This window comes from Balaenoptera borealis, assembly GCF_965194805.1.
Source record: "Balaenoptera borealis genome assembly, chromosome: 9".
NCBI classification, from domain to species: Eukaryota; Metazoa; Chordata; class Mammalia; order Artiodactyla; family Balaenopteridae; genus Balaenoptera; species Balaenoptera borealis.
Window position 1 is genome coordinate 49,711,778 of NC_138873.1, and position 16,077 is coordinate 49,727,854.

The window sequence follows — 16,077 nt, forward strand, 5'->3', positions numbered from 1 at the left end:
CAATAGTAGAGAGCTGTGAATCCCCATCACCCAGCTACAACAATTATCAGCTCACAGCCGTTCTTGCTTCATTTGTACCCCCGCTTATCTCCCACCTCCCCACTGGATTGTTTTTAAGCAAATCCCAGACATCGTATTATGTAATATATGATAAATTATGTATTTAAATATGATTTAAATATTATATAATTATATATTAAATAATAATATACTTTATTATTTAATATGTAAATTATATAACATTATGTTACAAAAGCAGATTATAAAGAAATACACATAATACGAGTTCACTTTTGTTTTATATATATATATATATATATGAATAGGAAAAAAATATAGCTCTATCTGAATTGTGGTATTATGAATGATTGTTGATATCTCCTTTTGCTTGTGTATATTTTCCACAATGAACAGGTATTACATGGAGGAAAGAGAATGGGGTTTGGGGGAAGATGTTAATGACAGCTCCATTCCTTTCTAAATTTGATAACTTTAATTCAGTTTGGGTACTTCACATTGTGAAACAGAAATAACCACCTAGTGGAGGTGAGGATCCTAGTCTGTCAGCCTCTGTTCTCCCTCTGGACAGCCTCTAATTAAAAGTTGGTACATTAACATCTGTGGCTAGGACTTTCTTGGTGGTCTAGTGGTTGACTCCACGCTCCCAGTGCAGGGGGCACGGGTTCGATCCCTCGTCAGGGAACTACATGGTGTGGCCAAAAATAAAAATAAACAAAAATTTTAAAAACCCCACAAAGTAAAAAAAAAAAAACAAACAACCAAAATGTCTTCAGAAATAGCCAGTTGTCCTCTAGGAGGCAAAATTATCCCTGATTGAGAACCACTGCACTACAGCATGTGTGCAAGTTGAAATGTATGGTGTCTAGGAGATTAGTAATAAAAATGTGCGATTTCACTCCTTTTGTTGGCTGAAACCTCAAGGAGGATGTAATTTGTGATCTGATGAAAGCTGCTTTTGTGGTTTACTCAACTGCACATTCAATTAACCAACCTACGACTCAGTGGTTAATGATTATCTGCATTTTGGAAACATCCAGAAATGACTGAGACAAGTCAAGTCTGTAAGAAAAGCAAAGGTTGTGAATGAAAGATTGCTTGTCAGCTCTGACAGTGATCAGTTAGATTTTCCTCTATCAACTGACCCATTTCCTGATTTATTACCATTGACAACACATGGAAATATGCATGCAAGTTAAAAATAGGAGATTCCTTCCTAGAAAATTAATGATGCTACATACATATAAACAGTTCCTTTTTATTAATAATAAACAGAGATAGTTGCAAATGGTAAGGAAAAAGGGCCTTTAAATATTACATTTTATTTGGATTTTCCCCTGCATAATGGAAATATTAGAGAACCACAGAAATGAGATAAGGGAAAACATGAGGTCATCTTGCCTCTTGCCCATTCTCAAGAGCTACACTGTTCTGTGTTCCCCTCCTCCACCCCCAGTTCAGAGTCTCATTTTAATAATACAGGATACTCCTCATGTTTCTCCCCTGGAGAGGAACTCAACAGATAAGCAGTCGGTATAATTTAGTGGTACCATAATCTTCAAAAGATGACTTCTTTAGTGGCACTATGTTGGTTGCATAGAAATTAAAACTTCTAGCAAAGTCTGCATCAGACATTGGTGATCCACAATCACCACAAGCACAATACACATCATATCTTCAATAGCTTCACACAATTATATAATTTAATAGAGTGCATTTGTGGGATCTTGACTTTTAGTGGTTGTTTCTTGCAGCTGTTGGGTACTGCTAATCCAGAGAATACTGTGTAAGATAAATATCTTAAGGATATACAAATATCCTTCTACTTTATCTTTACCTACCTTGGAATCAATGCTTAAATTTTGTTTTTCATAACATCCAGGATTTTTTTTAATGGTAAATGATAAAAACAATTACTATTAATTGAATAACTTATATAACCATGCATTATTTAGGTACTGAACATAAAATGTTTTATGCAATCTTTGTCATTCTACCAGATATACAAGTCTATTTACACATGAGAAAACTGAGTCTCAGAGAGGTTAAGTACCTTGTCCAAAGTCTCACAGCTTCTGAAAGGCAGGGTCCTGATTCAGCACACAGTTCAAGTGTAACACCACAGCTCATACTGTTTAAACAGTCACAGAATATGAGGTCTTCTCTGAGAGTTTGTGTCAGGAAAAATGTACTTGCTTGGATTCTTTAAAACAGAGCCCATCTATTGTGCAATAGCCAGAGGGCTACATCTACGAAAAAAACAAAAATCAATCATAATGAAACACTCAGAAGTCTGAGGACCTAGCGTGCCCAGGGAGTGGACTAGATCAGCTTGAGAAGTTTCGTTACATGTAGAGAAATAGCCCAAGTGCTCTGTGCAGTGACAATGATTAAATCACATCTTTCTTAAGCCAGGGAGATTTTAGAAAGGCGAACTCCTTATGGGAAATTCCCGAAATTCAAATGGGGGTGGGGTTTCTGTATTTGTTCTCTGCTGTCCTTGCTATATAGGCTGTCAAGGGGAGAGGGTTGGTCGGCAGGGGTAGTCTAACATAAAAGCATGGAAAATGCAAGCGTAGAGTATGAAAAAAATGTAGCCCAACTAAAGAAAGCAAACTCAAACCCAAACCCAAACCTCAAACAGGTGGTGAGAAAGAATTTTTACTAACAATTGAAAACGCAACAGCCAACACTGGACTTCAGGCTGTGAGCACACTGGACTTCAGGCTGTGAGCGTTCAGGCTGATTAATTGAGGTCAAGGTGGTGATGGAAATACCAGCTGGGGAGCATTTTGCCGAAAGATAAATTTGTCCCTCTTTTTCTCTGCAAGACAGCAGGGAGGTATGTGTTTGGAGCTAAATTAATTTGATTTACATCATGCCATGGTAACTTCTGTTCTCTCTCCCTGCTGTCAGATATCTTAGCTGGCTTCCCCGCCACCCCCTTCCTTCACCTCCCACACATTTCATAACACGAGGAGAAAGCACGGGTTGGCTTCGGGCAGAATTTAGAAATGGAATAACTTTGATTATTCTGCATCCAGCGCTGTTCTCTCCTCTCCCTTTCCCTTCTTTCTTGAGGGAGAGAAGTTGTAAACCTGAGCATAAGTGTGATGTATTTTTATAACGTGCTTAATGGCACAAACTGCTTGACAATCAGAACTTGTTCCTTGGAGCAAAACCTGTCAGCTCACCTATCCTCCTCCTGTGTTTCTTCAACAACACTAATACTAGAAAATGAAGTTATGGCCTAGGATCCCGTTAGGACTTTTTTTTTTCGTGCTTTTTCTGGCTATGTAGCTTTCAGGCTCCGGGGGCCGGGCTGGGGGGCGCCTCCTCCGGGACCCTCAAGGTGGAGCTGGGCCCGGAGTCTGGCTTAGCCTAGCCGCCTGCGTCGCCTGCGCCGCCGGGACCCCTCCTGGCCCGTCGTCCCTCTCCCCTGCCAGCCAGGCGCTCTCGGCCGGGCTGGATAAGGTTACGCCGAGGCTTCCTTGGACGGAGGAAGGGAGGCGGGTCCGAGCCCTCGCCCCGGCCCGCGGGGGAGTTGCCGCAGTTGGCAGCTCGGCCCGAGGGGCCACATCCGGGCTGCGGGTCGGCGCGTGCGGGCGGCGGAGCGCAACCCCGGGCCCGGCCCGCCATGGCGTGGGAGAGGCTACCGGGGAGGGGCTGCGGTGCCCTGCACCGCTGTCTGCTCGGCGCTGCTCTGCTGCTCGGCCTGCGGCTCTGCGCGGAGCTGCGGCGCGCCGGGGCCCAGCCTCCGGCCCGCAGCGGCCTGCCGGGCCCGGCCCCCCGACCGCCCGAGCCGCCCCTGCTGCCCGCGCCGGCCCAGCGGCGCGGCGCCAGCCGGAGGCAGGTGACCTACGTGCGCAGCGGGCACCGAGCGCCGCCGCGGGGCGGCGGGAGCGGGACGCAGGAGCCGGGCTGCTGCTCTCCGCGCGGGCGTCCCCGCCGTAAGGTCAGTTGCAAAAGATGCAGTCTTGGGTCTTAGACCCGGCTCCCCCTCCCGGTCCTCGCTACAGAGCCCTCATTCAATATTCAACCAGTATTTGCTGAGCGCCCACTGTGTGCCAGGCCCCTTGCTATGCGGGCATCCAGGAGGGAAGGACCAAGCCCTGCTCGCAAGGAGCTTACATTTTAGGGAGGGAGGGCGTGAGCGATGGACAAGGCAAGGAAAAGAAAGGAGTTGTGGTTTTGTTGATGTTTTGTGCTTCTCCCCGTTTTCTCCTTGAGGCCTGGACAAAGCTGTGTGGGTATCCACTGTGAATTGCTTTTCCATTCTACCTTCATCGCGGTGATGAAGGTTCACTTAGCCGAATTTTCCTTGAATTCCACCGCAGACTTTGGCAGGGTGTTGGGCGCGGGGTGAGAAGTCGAGTTCCCAGCACCACTTAATGGGGAGTTAATTGGAACTTGGAGGACTGTAGTAATAACCCGGGTTTTTCTTACACCACCAACAGTGTTGGTCTCCCTCCCTCATTAACTTCTTGGCTCACACATTGAGTAGTTATCTTATTCAATTTAAACTCTGATTGTTAAGCCTCTGGCTTCCTATCCACCTCTTGGAGCTCCGTAATTTACTTGGTACTTGGGAGTGAAAAGATTAAGAACTGCAGGTATGAGCTGCCTGGTCTTTATACCCATCAACCCTCACAACGTCCTTTGCCTTGCTTTCCCTCTTTTCTTTTAAACAGCCCCCCTGCATCCCTCCAGCTTCCCCACCACCCCACTATTGGGGAGAGAGAAAAACTCTTCCTTGGACTCTGCTGCTTCCTTTAACTTCTACCTTACTTTTCAATATCATGTCCACCAATTTCTTCTACTGTTTTCCTTTCCCTCACTTCCTCTTCAAGCCTTGCCCTCTGTCTTTCCACACCACTGCTGTCCCTGTCTAGGCCATCAGTGTTATCTTCCTGGATAAACTCAGATATATATATATATATATATATATGTATCTGAAACCTCATTTCCTATGTAAAGTCCTAATTTGCTTTTATAGAAGAATGTAGTCACTTCTTTCTTCATGCTCCTAACGCACTTTCCATGATGCCATGTTTTTCTAAAGGCTTTTCAGCACTCTTTTGCCAAGTGCTTACCAGGTCCCCTGTGCTGCGTCAGGCGCTGGGGGCACAATATGAGCTCAGAGTCTAGTTGGGGAGGCACACAGCACAGACATCCAGTACTGTGACCAGTGCTATACTTAAGGTCTTGAACTCTGCCTGGGGAGTCAAGAAAGGCTAACCCGGAGGGGACCTTTGACCTAGGATTTGATGTTTCTTAGGAGTTCAGGTTCTTTTGTCCCTCTGGATGTCCTCAAATGTTCCATCCTTGGCACCCTCAATCCCACCTTGCACTTGCCCTTTCACATCTGCTCTCAGCCTCTGTTGTTTCTGTTTCACCTGTTCAAGAATCATTCTTAAATGATGAGTCTTAGTCTCCACTTCAGATGACAGAATCGATAACTGGAGCCTGTCCTACAAATGGAAAGGTTTGAAATGCATAGACTCAGAGGGCTACTGGAGAGCAAGTTCAAATCCACCTCCTTTAGGAGGCTGCTGTAGTAATTCCTGCAGGAGATAGTGGTGGCTTAGATAGGATGGTTGAAGTGGAGGTGTGAGAAGTGGTCCAATATTGGATATATTTTGCAGGAAAATGAGAAAGGAGTAGGTTTTTTTTTTGTTTGTTTAGTTTTGTGTTTTCGGGGGAGTGGATGGAAATCAGGAGTTTTGTTTTAAACATCTTGAGTTTGAGATATCCTTTGGACATCCATGTGGAAATGTCAATTAGGCAGTTGGACATATGAGTCTGGAGGTGGAGGAAATGTCCAGGCTGAAGATAGAGGTGTGGGAGTCCTCAGGGTACAAGTGGTCCTTTTAAAGCCATGAGACTGCAGGAGATCATCTGGGCAGTGAGGGTGGATAACAAAGACAGAGATCTGAGTCTGAGCCCTGGGGCTCAGTTTTATTAAAATTAAATTAAAAAAAAAGAAATATTCATATGGCTGATTCACTTCGCTGTACAGTAGAAAGTAACACAACATTGTAAAACAACTATACTCCTCCCGCCCAAAAAAGGAAATATTTGCATCGAACCTTACATGTTGTAAGCATTCAATAATGGTAGCTTTAATTTTCACTAATCTGTCCCAAGTCTTTAGCCTCAGCCATTTGCTAAATGTCATTTTTTATAACCTATTTACATTCCTTTGGTTTACGCTGATTCTTTTACCCCCATCCTTTTTTCCTATGATTCATGCCCTTTCCACCCTTGAACATTCAGGTCAAGGATCGTGGCCTGGAAACCTTTACTCATCATTCCTACTTCCTTGCTGATCTTTGCCAGTTTGGGAGACAACAGAAGTGCATTCTGATTTGTGAGTTGCTTTGTACGTGTTTTGACCTAATAATCTATTTCAGATTGAATGTTTTGTCTGCACAGTTGTTTGTGATGGAAAGGATCACATTTCCCAAAGTGACCCTTAGTAAATGCTTACTCCCAAGACACCAATAAGTAAAAAAAATAAGAATCTTATTATTTCAACCTATTACGTATAACTCTAAATGTCTTTGGTTAAAAATATATAAGAAAGAATTGAGTGAAAATAGCAATTAAAAATTACTATTTTTAAAGTATTATTTTAGTTTTTAGTCTCTTAAAGAAAAAAATTTCCCTGGATTTTCTTTTCCCTAGCTACTTTGTTATTTATTTTCTTATTTTCAAGGTATACATTCTAACGTTCCCAAATTCCTAGATAGTGGAAATCTTGAATTTATTTCATTTTTCCATTATTTCACAGTTGAATTAAAATGTTCCTCAAAACTGGAAAGACCAGTTACCTAATCTGTTCTCCCACTTCTGGGAACAGAGTGCAATGTCCCTTATCTCTCGGGAAACAAGTCTTGTTCCTTTTTAGCCTCCCATCAAGACAAGGTGTAATATAAACTGAATGCACAGTTAAATAATTGATATAATTAAAGTTTGGAAGTTATGTGTTAAACTCCTTGGATCCTATTTTATTTACATTTTGTTTGTTGAGGATAATGATAAATAATGTTATTTAGGTTCTTGGTTACTTTGCCGTAGGCACCTACCAGATAGGTGAAGGAGAAAAAGTTCCATTCTATTTTGAGGATGGCTTTCTGGGTGGATGAGAACCTGCATGAAATAATTGGGTTGCTGAGTGTTTCTTGTCAACGTGCTTCCTTTGCAGGTGTTACAGGCACAAACATTTAGCAATTATATTGCCACTTTAATCATAGCTTATGCTTCTCTCAAAGAAAATAATCTATTATAAAAAAGAGAAGTGAAGTGTAGTCCTCATATAATTCTTTTCCTCTTTTCTCATCCCCTTCTTTCACCAAGCTAAGAAAGAAAGAAATAGCTCTAAATAGCAAATCCTCTTTCACATCAGGGGTTCTAATCTTACAGCATTATGAATTGAGGGCAAATGAGACATGATGGATAAATACTGTCCTATGTGATTAGGACTCCCCTGGAACCCATATAATTTTGTATATTACAGAGGCTTTAAGCCTACAAATATCACTATAATTCTATTTCATTCCTTTCCTTTCTCTCTGTTTTCTGTGTTTCTTTATGGTTTTTCTTAAACAGACGTTTACTATGATTACATGGGTAAAGTTCTTCTGGGGGGCATTAATAGAGGACTGATGATGGTCTTCATGATTTATGCTTTTTTCTACAATCTTGGGTAGATGCTTCTCTTCACGTTGGCAATCCACCTAAAAGACAGCAGCAAAATATATGGCTCATATGCACAGGAGAAGTACTGTTGACAAAATAATTAATCAGTGGTCTATGTAAGAAAGAAATGGAAAATTTTATTTGAGCCAAATTGAGGATTATAACCCAGGAGACAGTCTCTCAGAGAGCTCTGAGAACTGTTCCAAAGAGGTAAAGGGAGAGACCAGTATATAAGTGATTTTAGAGAAGGGCTAAGTGCAATCAAGCACACAACTTGGTGGAGGGTTACTATTATTCGTAAGGAACAGATATCTTAGTTAATGGTTTTAGTGCTTTTCTAAATATGGGAAGATGAAAGAAACTGTGTTCATGAATTTTCTCCTGAAAATATCTATCTGAAGGCCTATTCTGCCAGTTTTCTCAGAGCACAGTGCCTCATCCTGATTTTGCCCAGAATTCCTTTCTCAGGGTGTATTGTAGGTCAGTGACTGCAGTGGCTAATGACTTGATTCTTGTAGAACTAGATGGTGGGTAACATACTTTATTTTACAGTCCCCTCCCTTTTGGTCTTAATTTTGACCAAGGTTTGGGAGGCATTTCGTGATCAATTTGTCTCACAGCACTAGGAATACGCATTCCCAGGTCAGTCAAGGATTTCATTGATAGGCTATTCAACATGCTATTACTAGACTAGGCCCTGTTAACAATAGTCAAAAGCCTCTGGACCATCTGTCTTACTAATCTGTTATAGTCTAGGAAATGCTTGCCTGTTGTTGCTTTTTCTTATATCTAGAGTTACACTATTACAATCTTTGATCTTATAGGACTATATATTTGGTCAATCGTTTCAAGTTGCCTAATCATCATTAATTTTATTGGAGGCTCCATCATACATTTGGCAGTACAAGAAGCAATTATCTTGTAAAATAGGCAGAATACAAGTAATATAGCTAGTGACATTAATAAGGTCCTAAGTAAGTATTTAAGCTAAGAATTTCCATTAGTTGAGGCCCAATAACTCCCCAGGTCATCTGACCCAGTCTGTTCTGTACCAGTTGCTATCTTTTAGGGAAATGATATATTAACATTGTACATAAAGTTCACCAAAGAGTCTGCATGTATAAGGTGAGTGGTGGGTCATCGTGACCTTTTACAGGATTGAGAAAGGAAGTTTAACTTCTAAGGAATTACATGGCTGGCTCCAGAAGAAGAAAAATTGATCTTTATGGTTAAGCGGGTATTTCTGCCATTGGGGTGGTCTGGTTAATGCATAATGCAGATGCACAATGCACGCTGGAAGGAAGGGAGGAGGTCCAAACAGGCAGAGAAAAGAATCTTATGTTTAAATTTTTCTCGTATTGCCTTAAAATATGAATTTTGTTTCATCAGTAGTCATACAGGAGCCAAGCTTCCTGAAGAAAGTTTCTTCTCTCTTATCAGATGTATTTTGCTTGACATTTAATATGTGGGGTAGAAAAGTGACTTCTGAGTCACAGGCCTACAGAACCCAGCAATGTGCTGGCTTGGTTTGTTAGTTACAGATCCTTTGGAACAACATGTCAGGGGAAAAAAAGTGCTGTTTCCTCTTCTCCTGAAAAACCATATGGCAAAAGTTAGTCTTTCTTCATCACTTCCTGTTATCCTCTTAGTTTTCTAATTCCATGATTGTCATCAAGAAGAAGGAGGAAAAATGGCATAGTATGCCCCTTGATATATCCAACTGCCTTAAACAGTATTATTCTTTACAAAATACTTGAAGGTAGGTTTGAATTGCTTGTAAAATATGGCCCAGCAGTAGTTTCCAGCTACTTAGGTTTCTGCTGTATCCCTACACTCCTGTCCTTCAAGAACAACATTCATTAATCCTCTCACATTGTCCTCAGGAGGCAAAGCATTTTCATTTTAAACAGTCGTTTAGGGTAATTGAATGTGCTCCAGCAATATGTGGGTGTGAAAAAGCATTTGCTTAGTTTCGCAAAGAAAAGCATGTTCTGATGAAAACTTTGATGTGCAGTAGGTGGAGCATAGGCTTCTGCACTCCTTCCAAACCCTGCAGTTCCTCAGAGAGCATTCTGTGGGCAAAGAAACTGCTAATGGAGGCCCCACTGTTTTCAACAATTGGTGGTGGAGGTTTTAGGTTTTTTTGTGTGCAATTTGTCCAGTTCATTTTCTCCAAGGAACAGAAAGCCTTATTGGTTTTCTCGAATTGGATTTCATTTTTGGTCTGTGAAGAGAATCAGAGCTGTGTAGTTAAACTGGAGACTGTTAAGAGTGGTAGACATTTGATTTTTTTCCATCTGTGTTATGACACCTTTGGAGTCCTTATAAGGAGTTTGGCTCTTTATTCTGTGATTCATAGAAAGTAACAGGTACCTGCTTCATTTACCATGAGACACTAGCGTTGATAAGCTTCTCTTAAAAGCAGCCCTTGAGTCCTCTTAGATACCTCACATCAATCCCATTAATGACCTGTAGAGTTTTCTGCTAAAACAGGGTGGGAAAATTTGCTGTCCAAGAAGCATTTTTATCCTGCTCAAATGATTGAAACAAAATTGAGTTTTAGCCTTCTAGTCTAGAACCATATGTAATTTAAACTAATAGCAAGGTGGCTTGTTAGTTTATGGCTCAAGGAGGTATATTGGACCCGTGAAGAATTTTGTTTGAGCCACACGGTGTTTTTAAGTATCTAAACATAAATATCTTCAGATATGGCATGTAGTGTCCAGTGGAGTCCAGTTCAGCACTGTCTCCCTTTATATTATCTGTCTGATCTGTGAAGGCATTTGAAGTTTCAACCTCTGAGCCAGATGTCAAAATTTGCAATTGTCCAGATGAATGGATAAAGAAGATGTGGAACATATATTCAATGGAATATTACTCAGCCATAAAAAGAAGTGAAAGTGAGTTATTTGCAGGGAGGTGGATGGACCTAGAGACTGTCATACAGAGTGAAGTAAGTCAGAAAAAGAAAAACAAATACCGTATGCTAACACATATATATGGAATCTAAAAAAAAAAAAAGGTTCTGAAGAACCTAGGGGCAGGACAGGAATAAAGACGCAAATGTAGAGAATGGACTTGAGGACTTGGGGAGGGGGAAGGGTAAGCTGGGACGAAGTGAGAGAGTGGCATGGACATATATACACTACCAGATGTAAAATAGATAGCTAGTGGGAAGCAGCCGCATAGCACAGGGAGATCAGCTCGGTGCTTTGTGACCACCTAGAGGGGTGGGGTAGGGAGGGTGGGAGGGAGACGCAAGAGGGAGGAGATACGGGGATATATGTATATGTATAGCTGATTCACCTTGTTATAAAGCAGAAACTAACACACCATTGTAAAGCAATTAAATTCCAATAAAGATGTAAAAAAAAATTAAATTAAAACTATTATTTTAAAAAAAATTGCAATTGTTTTTCCTAAAAAGTGACAAGCAAGGTTAATGCTGCTAAGCTCAATGGTAGCAAGGCACATAAATACTAGATACACAGAAGCTGAAGGTCCTTTTAAGTCATTCCTAGTCAAGAGAGTTGAGTTACCTAAGGGTAGAGTTGGCTATTGGGGAGAGTAAGATTATAGGGGAGTGTACTTAGTTAATACAATATTCTTTTGGTTATAAACAAGAAAGATGGACTCTGGCCTAGCTTAAGCAAAAAAGCAAAAAAAAAAAAAAGAATTAAATAAATGTATTGAAACTTGGGAATTTACCACTGAATTGGAGGAAGAGTTAAATGATCATGCTGTTGAGGAGAGAAAGAATAGGTTACTCTAGAATTCCCAGCTTTCCTTGGGCTTCTCCCTCCAGGGCCACCACAATAAGACTCACCTCCCTCAACTCCTGGGCTTGGTCTCTTAGATACTCACCTTGGGTCAGCCAGCGCTAACCACAGGCCACAAATATAGCCCAGCAGCCCCCGTCCCTGTGCAGGGAGCCATTCTTAGAGAAAGGAGAAACTTTCTGAGCACCTAGAAATAGAGTGTAGGTCTTTTTTTACAAAAATAATCTCAGAGCTTAGCCTCTGTGCCTCTGTGTGTGTGTATTTCTTTATTGGTTAACTGTTTCTCTATTTAAAACTGTTAAAGATAACCTTACTTCCAGGTAGCACTCAGCAATAAGTTGGTACCTTGTGCATACTTCTGATTTTTTATTCAGTTTGGTATATATACACAAGATCTATACTTATGCAATACATATATATTTTTTTGGCCGTGCCACGCGGCATGTGGGATCTTAGTTCCCCAACCAGGGATCAAACCCGTGCGCCCTGCATTGTAAGCACAGAGTCTTAACCACTGGACAACCAGGTCTCAAACCCACGCCCCCTGCATTGTAAGCACAGAGTCTTAACCACTGGACCACCAGGGAAGTCCCTTCTTTTCAAGTAAAACGTTATTTGTGAGGACTTTTGTGGAGAAGGTAAATATAATCAATATTCAGCCCGTGATCCCCATTAGGGTTCTCAAACCAAAGTTAGAGTTTTATGTTCTTTGATTTTTTGTCTGTCAGTTCAGAAAGTTACTTTGCAAAAAAGATCTGAAAAATTCTTCAGAGCGTCTGAATATTTATAACCCTTTTTGCAACTGGTTAGTTTGGGATTCTTTAACATATGATTACTTCTGTATCAGGACTCTCTAGGTTGCAAGTGACAGAACCCAACTGAAACTAGTAAAAACAGGGATTCATTGGAAGGGTGCTAGGGTAGAACTGAAGAAAGAGCTGCAGAAACCAGGACAGCTCTCGGAACTTGATTATGGACTAAAATGAGTATTGAATACGTTAGTTATCTGTATCACCCATTACCAAAGATGTAATGGGTGTTTATCATTCTTTTTGGCCACACCTTTGAATTCCCTTCCTGTGTTTGAGGAATTCTCCACCTTTCTAAGAAAAAGGTAAAAAATAAATTTCCTTGGCCCTAAAGGTCATTCTTGTGACCTAGGCTTCACCATTCACATACACCTGCATGAGAGTTTGGATTGTGCTTCAGAGATTTGAAGAAACAAGCTTCAGCACAAGGATCACAGAGCTCCAGGTTCTAGCAGAGGCATCAGTGCCTAGGGTGGTGAAATGAGCCGTGGTGTCTGTGCCCAGTGGTGGGGTAGTGCGGTCTACACTGGTGTCCACGGTGGTGTTCCTCCTGCCCTTGAGATTCTGTAAGCTAATAAATCTTTAACTCCTTTTCTACTTAACTAGCCAGAGTGGTCTCTGTTGTTTACAACCAAGAACCTTGGCAGATCAGTAAATTAGAGTTGGCAGTTTGGAAGGTTACAACTGTAGCTTTCCCTCTTCAATTTTGCTTGCTCTATTTAATTCAGATTTTGGAGCATGATGATTGGGGTCCAAGTGAACTATGGGCTAAGGGACCTTTCCCTGACAAGATAATAACATTTAGCACCAGATACTAAATCATACAAATCTGCTGACTTATCACTAGAAACACCAAGCCCTTTTTCACGGCACCATTTGTCTAGGGTATCGGGCAGGGGAGGCCAGTTTATGCTGTGATCACAAACAACCCTCAAATCTCAGGGCTCTTACCAACAAAGGTTTGTTTCTTGCTTCTGCTGCGTATCCATTGCTGGTTGGCAGGAGTGGGGTGCTGCTCTATGCTGTCTTCATCCTCTCTCTGGACCCCAGTCTGGAACATTGCCTGTCGCCTCGGCAGAGCGGTGAGTGCTCTGGAGAGTCTTGCGTGGCATTGTTAAATGCCCTTGGCCAAAAGCCAGATATAACACTCCTGCTCACAATCCAATGACCAGAGCTGTTTGCTGGGCCTTCCCAGTGCAGGAGGCCAGAGATCTGCCGTGTGCTCAGAAGTCAGAGGCAGGAACTGTTTGGTGAGCAGCACTTACGGTCACCGCACTATAGTAACACTTCAATCATCCGTATCTAAATGGACATCGTCTAGGTCATGTTTCCTGCTTGCCATTTCCAGTGCCTCGCTGAATCTGCACATTTGGCAGTATTGACTAAAGCATGCGAGGCTCTTTTCAGGGGACGTAGATCTAAAATGAAGCAGACATCTGAATTTAGCAGAACAGTGAAATAAAACGAGACGCGATTTACATCTTATAAACAGTGCTGTGGCATGTCCTGGAGTTTGTTAAGTACAGTGATTCTCGTTGACGTGTTTATGTTAGATTCTTTGTGCAGAGCGATGATGGGATGATGGTCTGCAGTTCTGGGGAGAAAAAGGGCAAGTTATTTGAATAAATAAAGCCATGAGTGTAAATGAACTGAAGGCCTCTGGTGAGATGAATCAAACTCCATGTTTAAATGCATCTTCATGGCGATCGCTTACTCATTTTTAGTTAGAGCAAGCTGAAAGACTTCCAAGCCTGTTTTCAGAATCTGGCCACAAATCAGAAACAGTATTCATGTTGTATAGTGTTGGCTATTGCACACAATGACAACAGTATTTTTAGTTTATTTTTCATCTACTTTGAGTAGAGCACAACAAATCAATTAAAAATCCTAATTAGCAAAACACATGCCCATTGAGTGCAGAAGGATTCAGTCACATGTGGAAGGAGGCCTCTTCTTTCAGCAATTTTTGGGGTAGAATATAGAGAAGCCAAGTAACACGTGAGATCCTAGGAGACTTATTTACTTGTATTTGCAAATGTCATGAAAACACTTCATTATGATGCATCCTCACCTCTAAGATGGGCTCGTAATTTTACACTTGAGGTCAGAAGTTTAAATTCTGCTCCCCTACTTACTGGATGTGGACACGTGGCATACCCTGTCTGAACTTTAGTTTCCTCCTCTGTAAAAATGTAGTAGTACTTAACTCATGAAGGTTAAAGGAGAGTGAGTAGGTGAAAACACCTGACCTATGGAAATAGTCCTGTAAATGAAGATTCTCTGTTCAGCCTCGTATTGCTGGCTGTGACACTAGCCCCTGAATCTCAAAAAGGTATAGGCACGTGTGTCTGTGTGGTATAAAGCACAGTATTCATTGGAATTTTTAATACTTCTTTTATTATTCTTGAAATTTAAAGCATATATAATATGCTGAGCCATCAGAGGTACTGGAATTTTTTTAATCTGAAATAAAAGCTAAAGTAAATATTAAATTTTTGTTAGCATTTTTATTATAAACTTATTCCTCATGTAACTCACTTATTATAAAATTGTTAAGACTTACTTTTTCATGTCAGTTTGTGATTTTTTTCTCTTAAATCCAATTACAAATATCTTTTACAACATTGCTCTGTTAAATAATTTTGGTCCATGTTAGGGTTGACTGTATAAAATGTGTTTCCAAGCTTTCAAAATACAATTTTCACTCAAAAGAATGTTTACAAATCTCCTATTAACTGCCACTTACTGTAACTCTGCTGCTTCTTTAGTTCAGGAGGGGCCACTGGAGTAATTGTGGGTTAAAGAGCTAATTGCTAAACTGTTTTTCTGGTTCTGTCTTCCACATTGTAGTCTAATAATTAAGTGCATATTATTCTACTTGGTACTTTGTATCCATTTTAAAGACAAACTCAATTTAACCAACACAATAAAGTAAATCTAAGTGCTGACCCTGCATGTGGTATTCTGCAGACTGTAAGGGCTTCAAGATGGTTACAGTTTAAGAATGGGGTGGGGAGTATGAGTGTGTTTCATGTTTGGTAATTGCAATCATTGTTGCTTTTGTTGTGGTCATCCATTTACAGTGCTTGGTGTCAGTTTATTTATCTCTTGTAAAAATAAAGTACAGTGTGTGTGTGTGTGTGTGGGAAAAAAAAAAAGAGTGGGGTGGGAGGGGGCCACTGTGCTAGTATTCTTTCACTTAATTCTCACAAAAAATCTGCGAGGTAGGAATTGTCCTTATTTTTCAGATGAGGGAGCTGAGGCTAGAGACATTAATAAATGTGAGTAAGACATAGCTAAAAGGGATGGGATGAAGGTTTAAACTCACAATCCATGACTCTTTCAATTTGCCCAATGAAATGGGCAGCTAACAACCAAGTCTCACATAAAATAGATCATTTACCAGCTGAAAATTAAAATCTTCATGTAAACAAAAGACACCACAGAGTTAAAAGGCAAGTCATAGGCTGGGAGAGGATATCTGCAATGCATATCACGAATAAAGGATTAATATTCCAAAGTTTAAAAAAAAACCAACAAAACAATAAGAAAAAAAGATAAACAACTGAACAGTAAAACAAACAGGGCATTAACTAGGAGTTAACAGAAGAGGAAACCTGGAAGACTTATATATATATATAACACATATATAACTATCAAATAACAATATAATATAATTATAATATGGATAGAGAGAGTGTGAGTACAGAGAGATGATAAATCCTACCAATAAGCAGAAGAAGCAAATCAAAACACAATGGGATTATATT

General features: G+C 40.8%; 1 protein-coding gene across 9 annotated transcripts in view; it reads left to right on the forward strand.

Annotated features, from left to right (window-relative positions):
• The first annotated feature begins 3,585 nt into the window (after positions 1-3,585).
• The window catches only part of METTL24 (methyltransferase like 24), a 180,951-nt gene continuing 168,459 nt past the window's right edge, over positions 3,586-16,077 (forward strand). For 8 of the 9 annotated variants that reach the window (XM_082404870.1, XM_082404871.1, XM_082404873.1 and 5 more), the window contains exon 1: positions 3,586-3,973. In XM_082404870.1, coding sequence (XP_082260996.1) covers positions 3,656-3,973 — 318 coding nt within the window. In that variant the 5' untranslated portion in view covers positions 3,586-3,655. Of the gene's footprint in view, positions 3,974-4,009; positions 6,389-16,077 lie in introns of those variants that run through there. The other variant, XM_082404875.1, reaches the window with a different exon arrangement.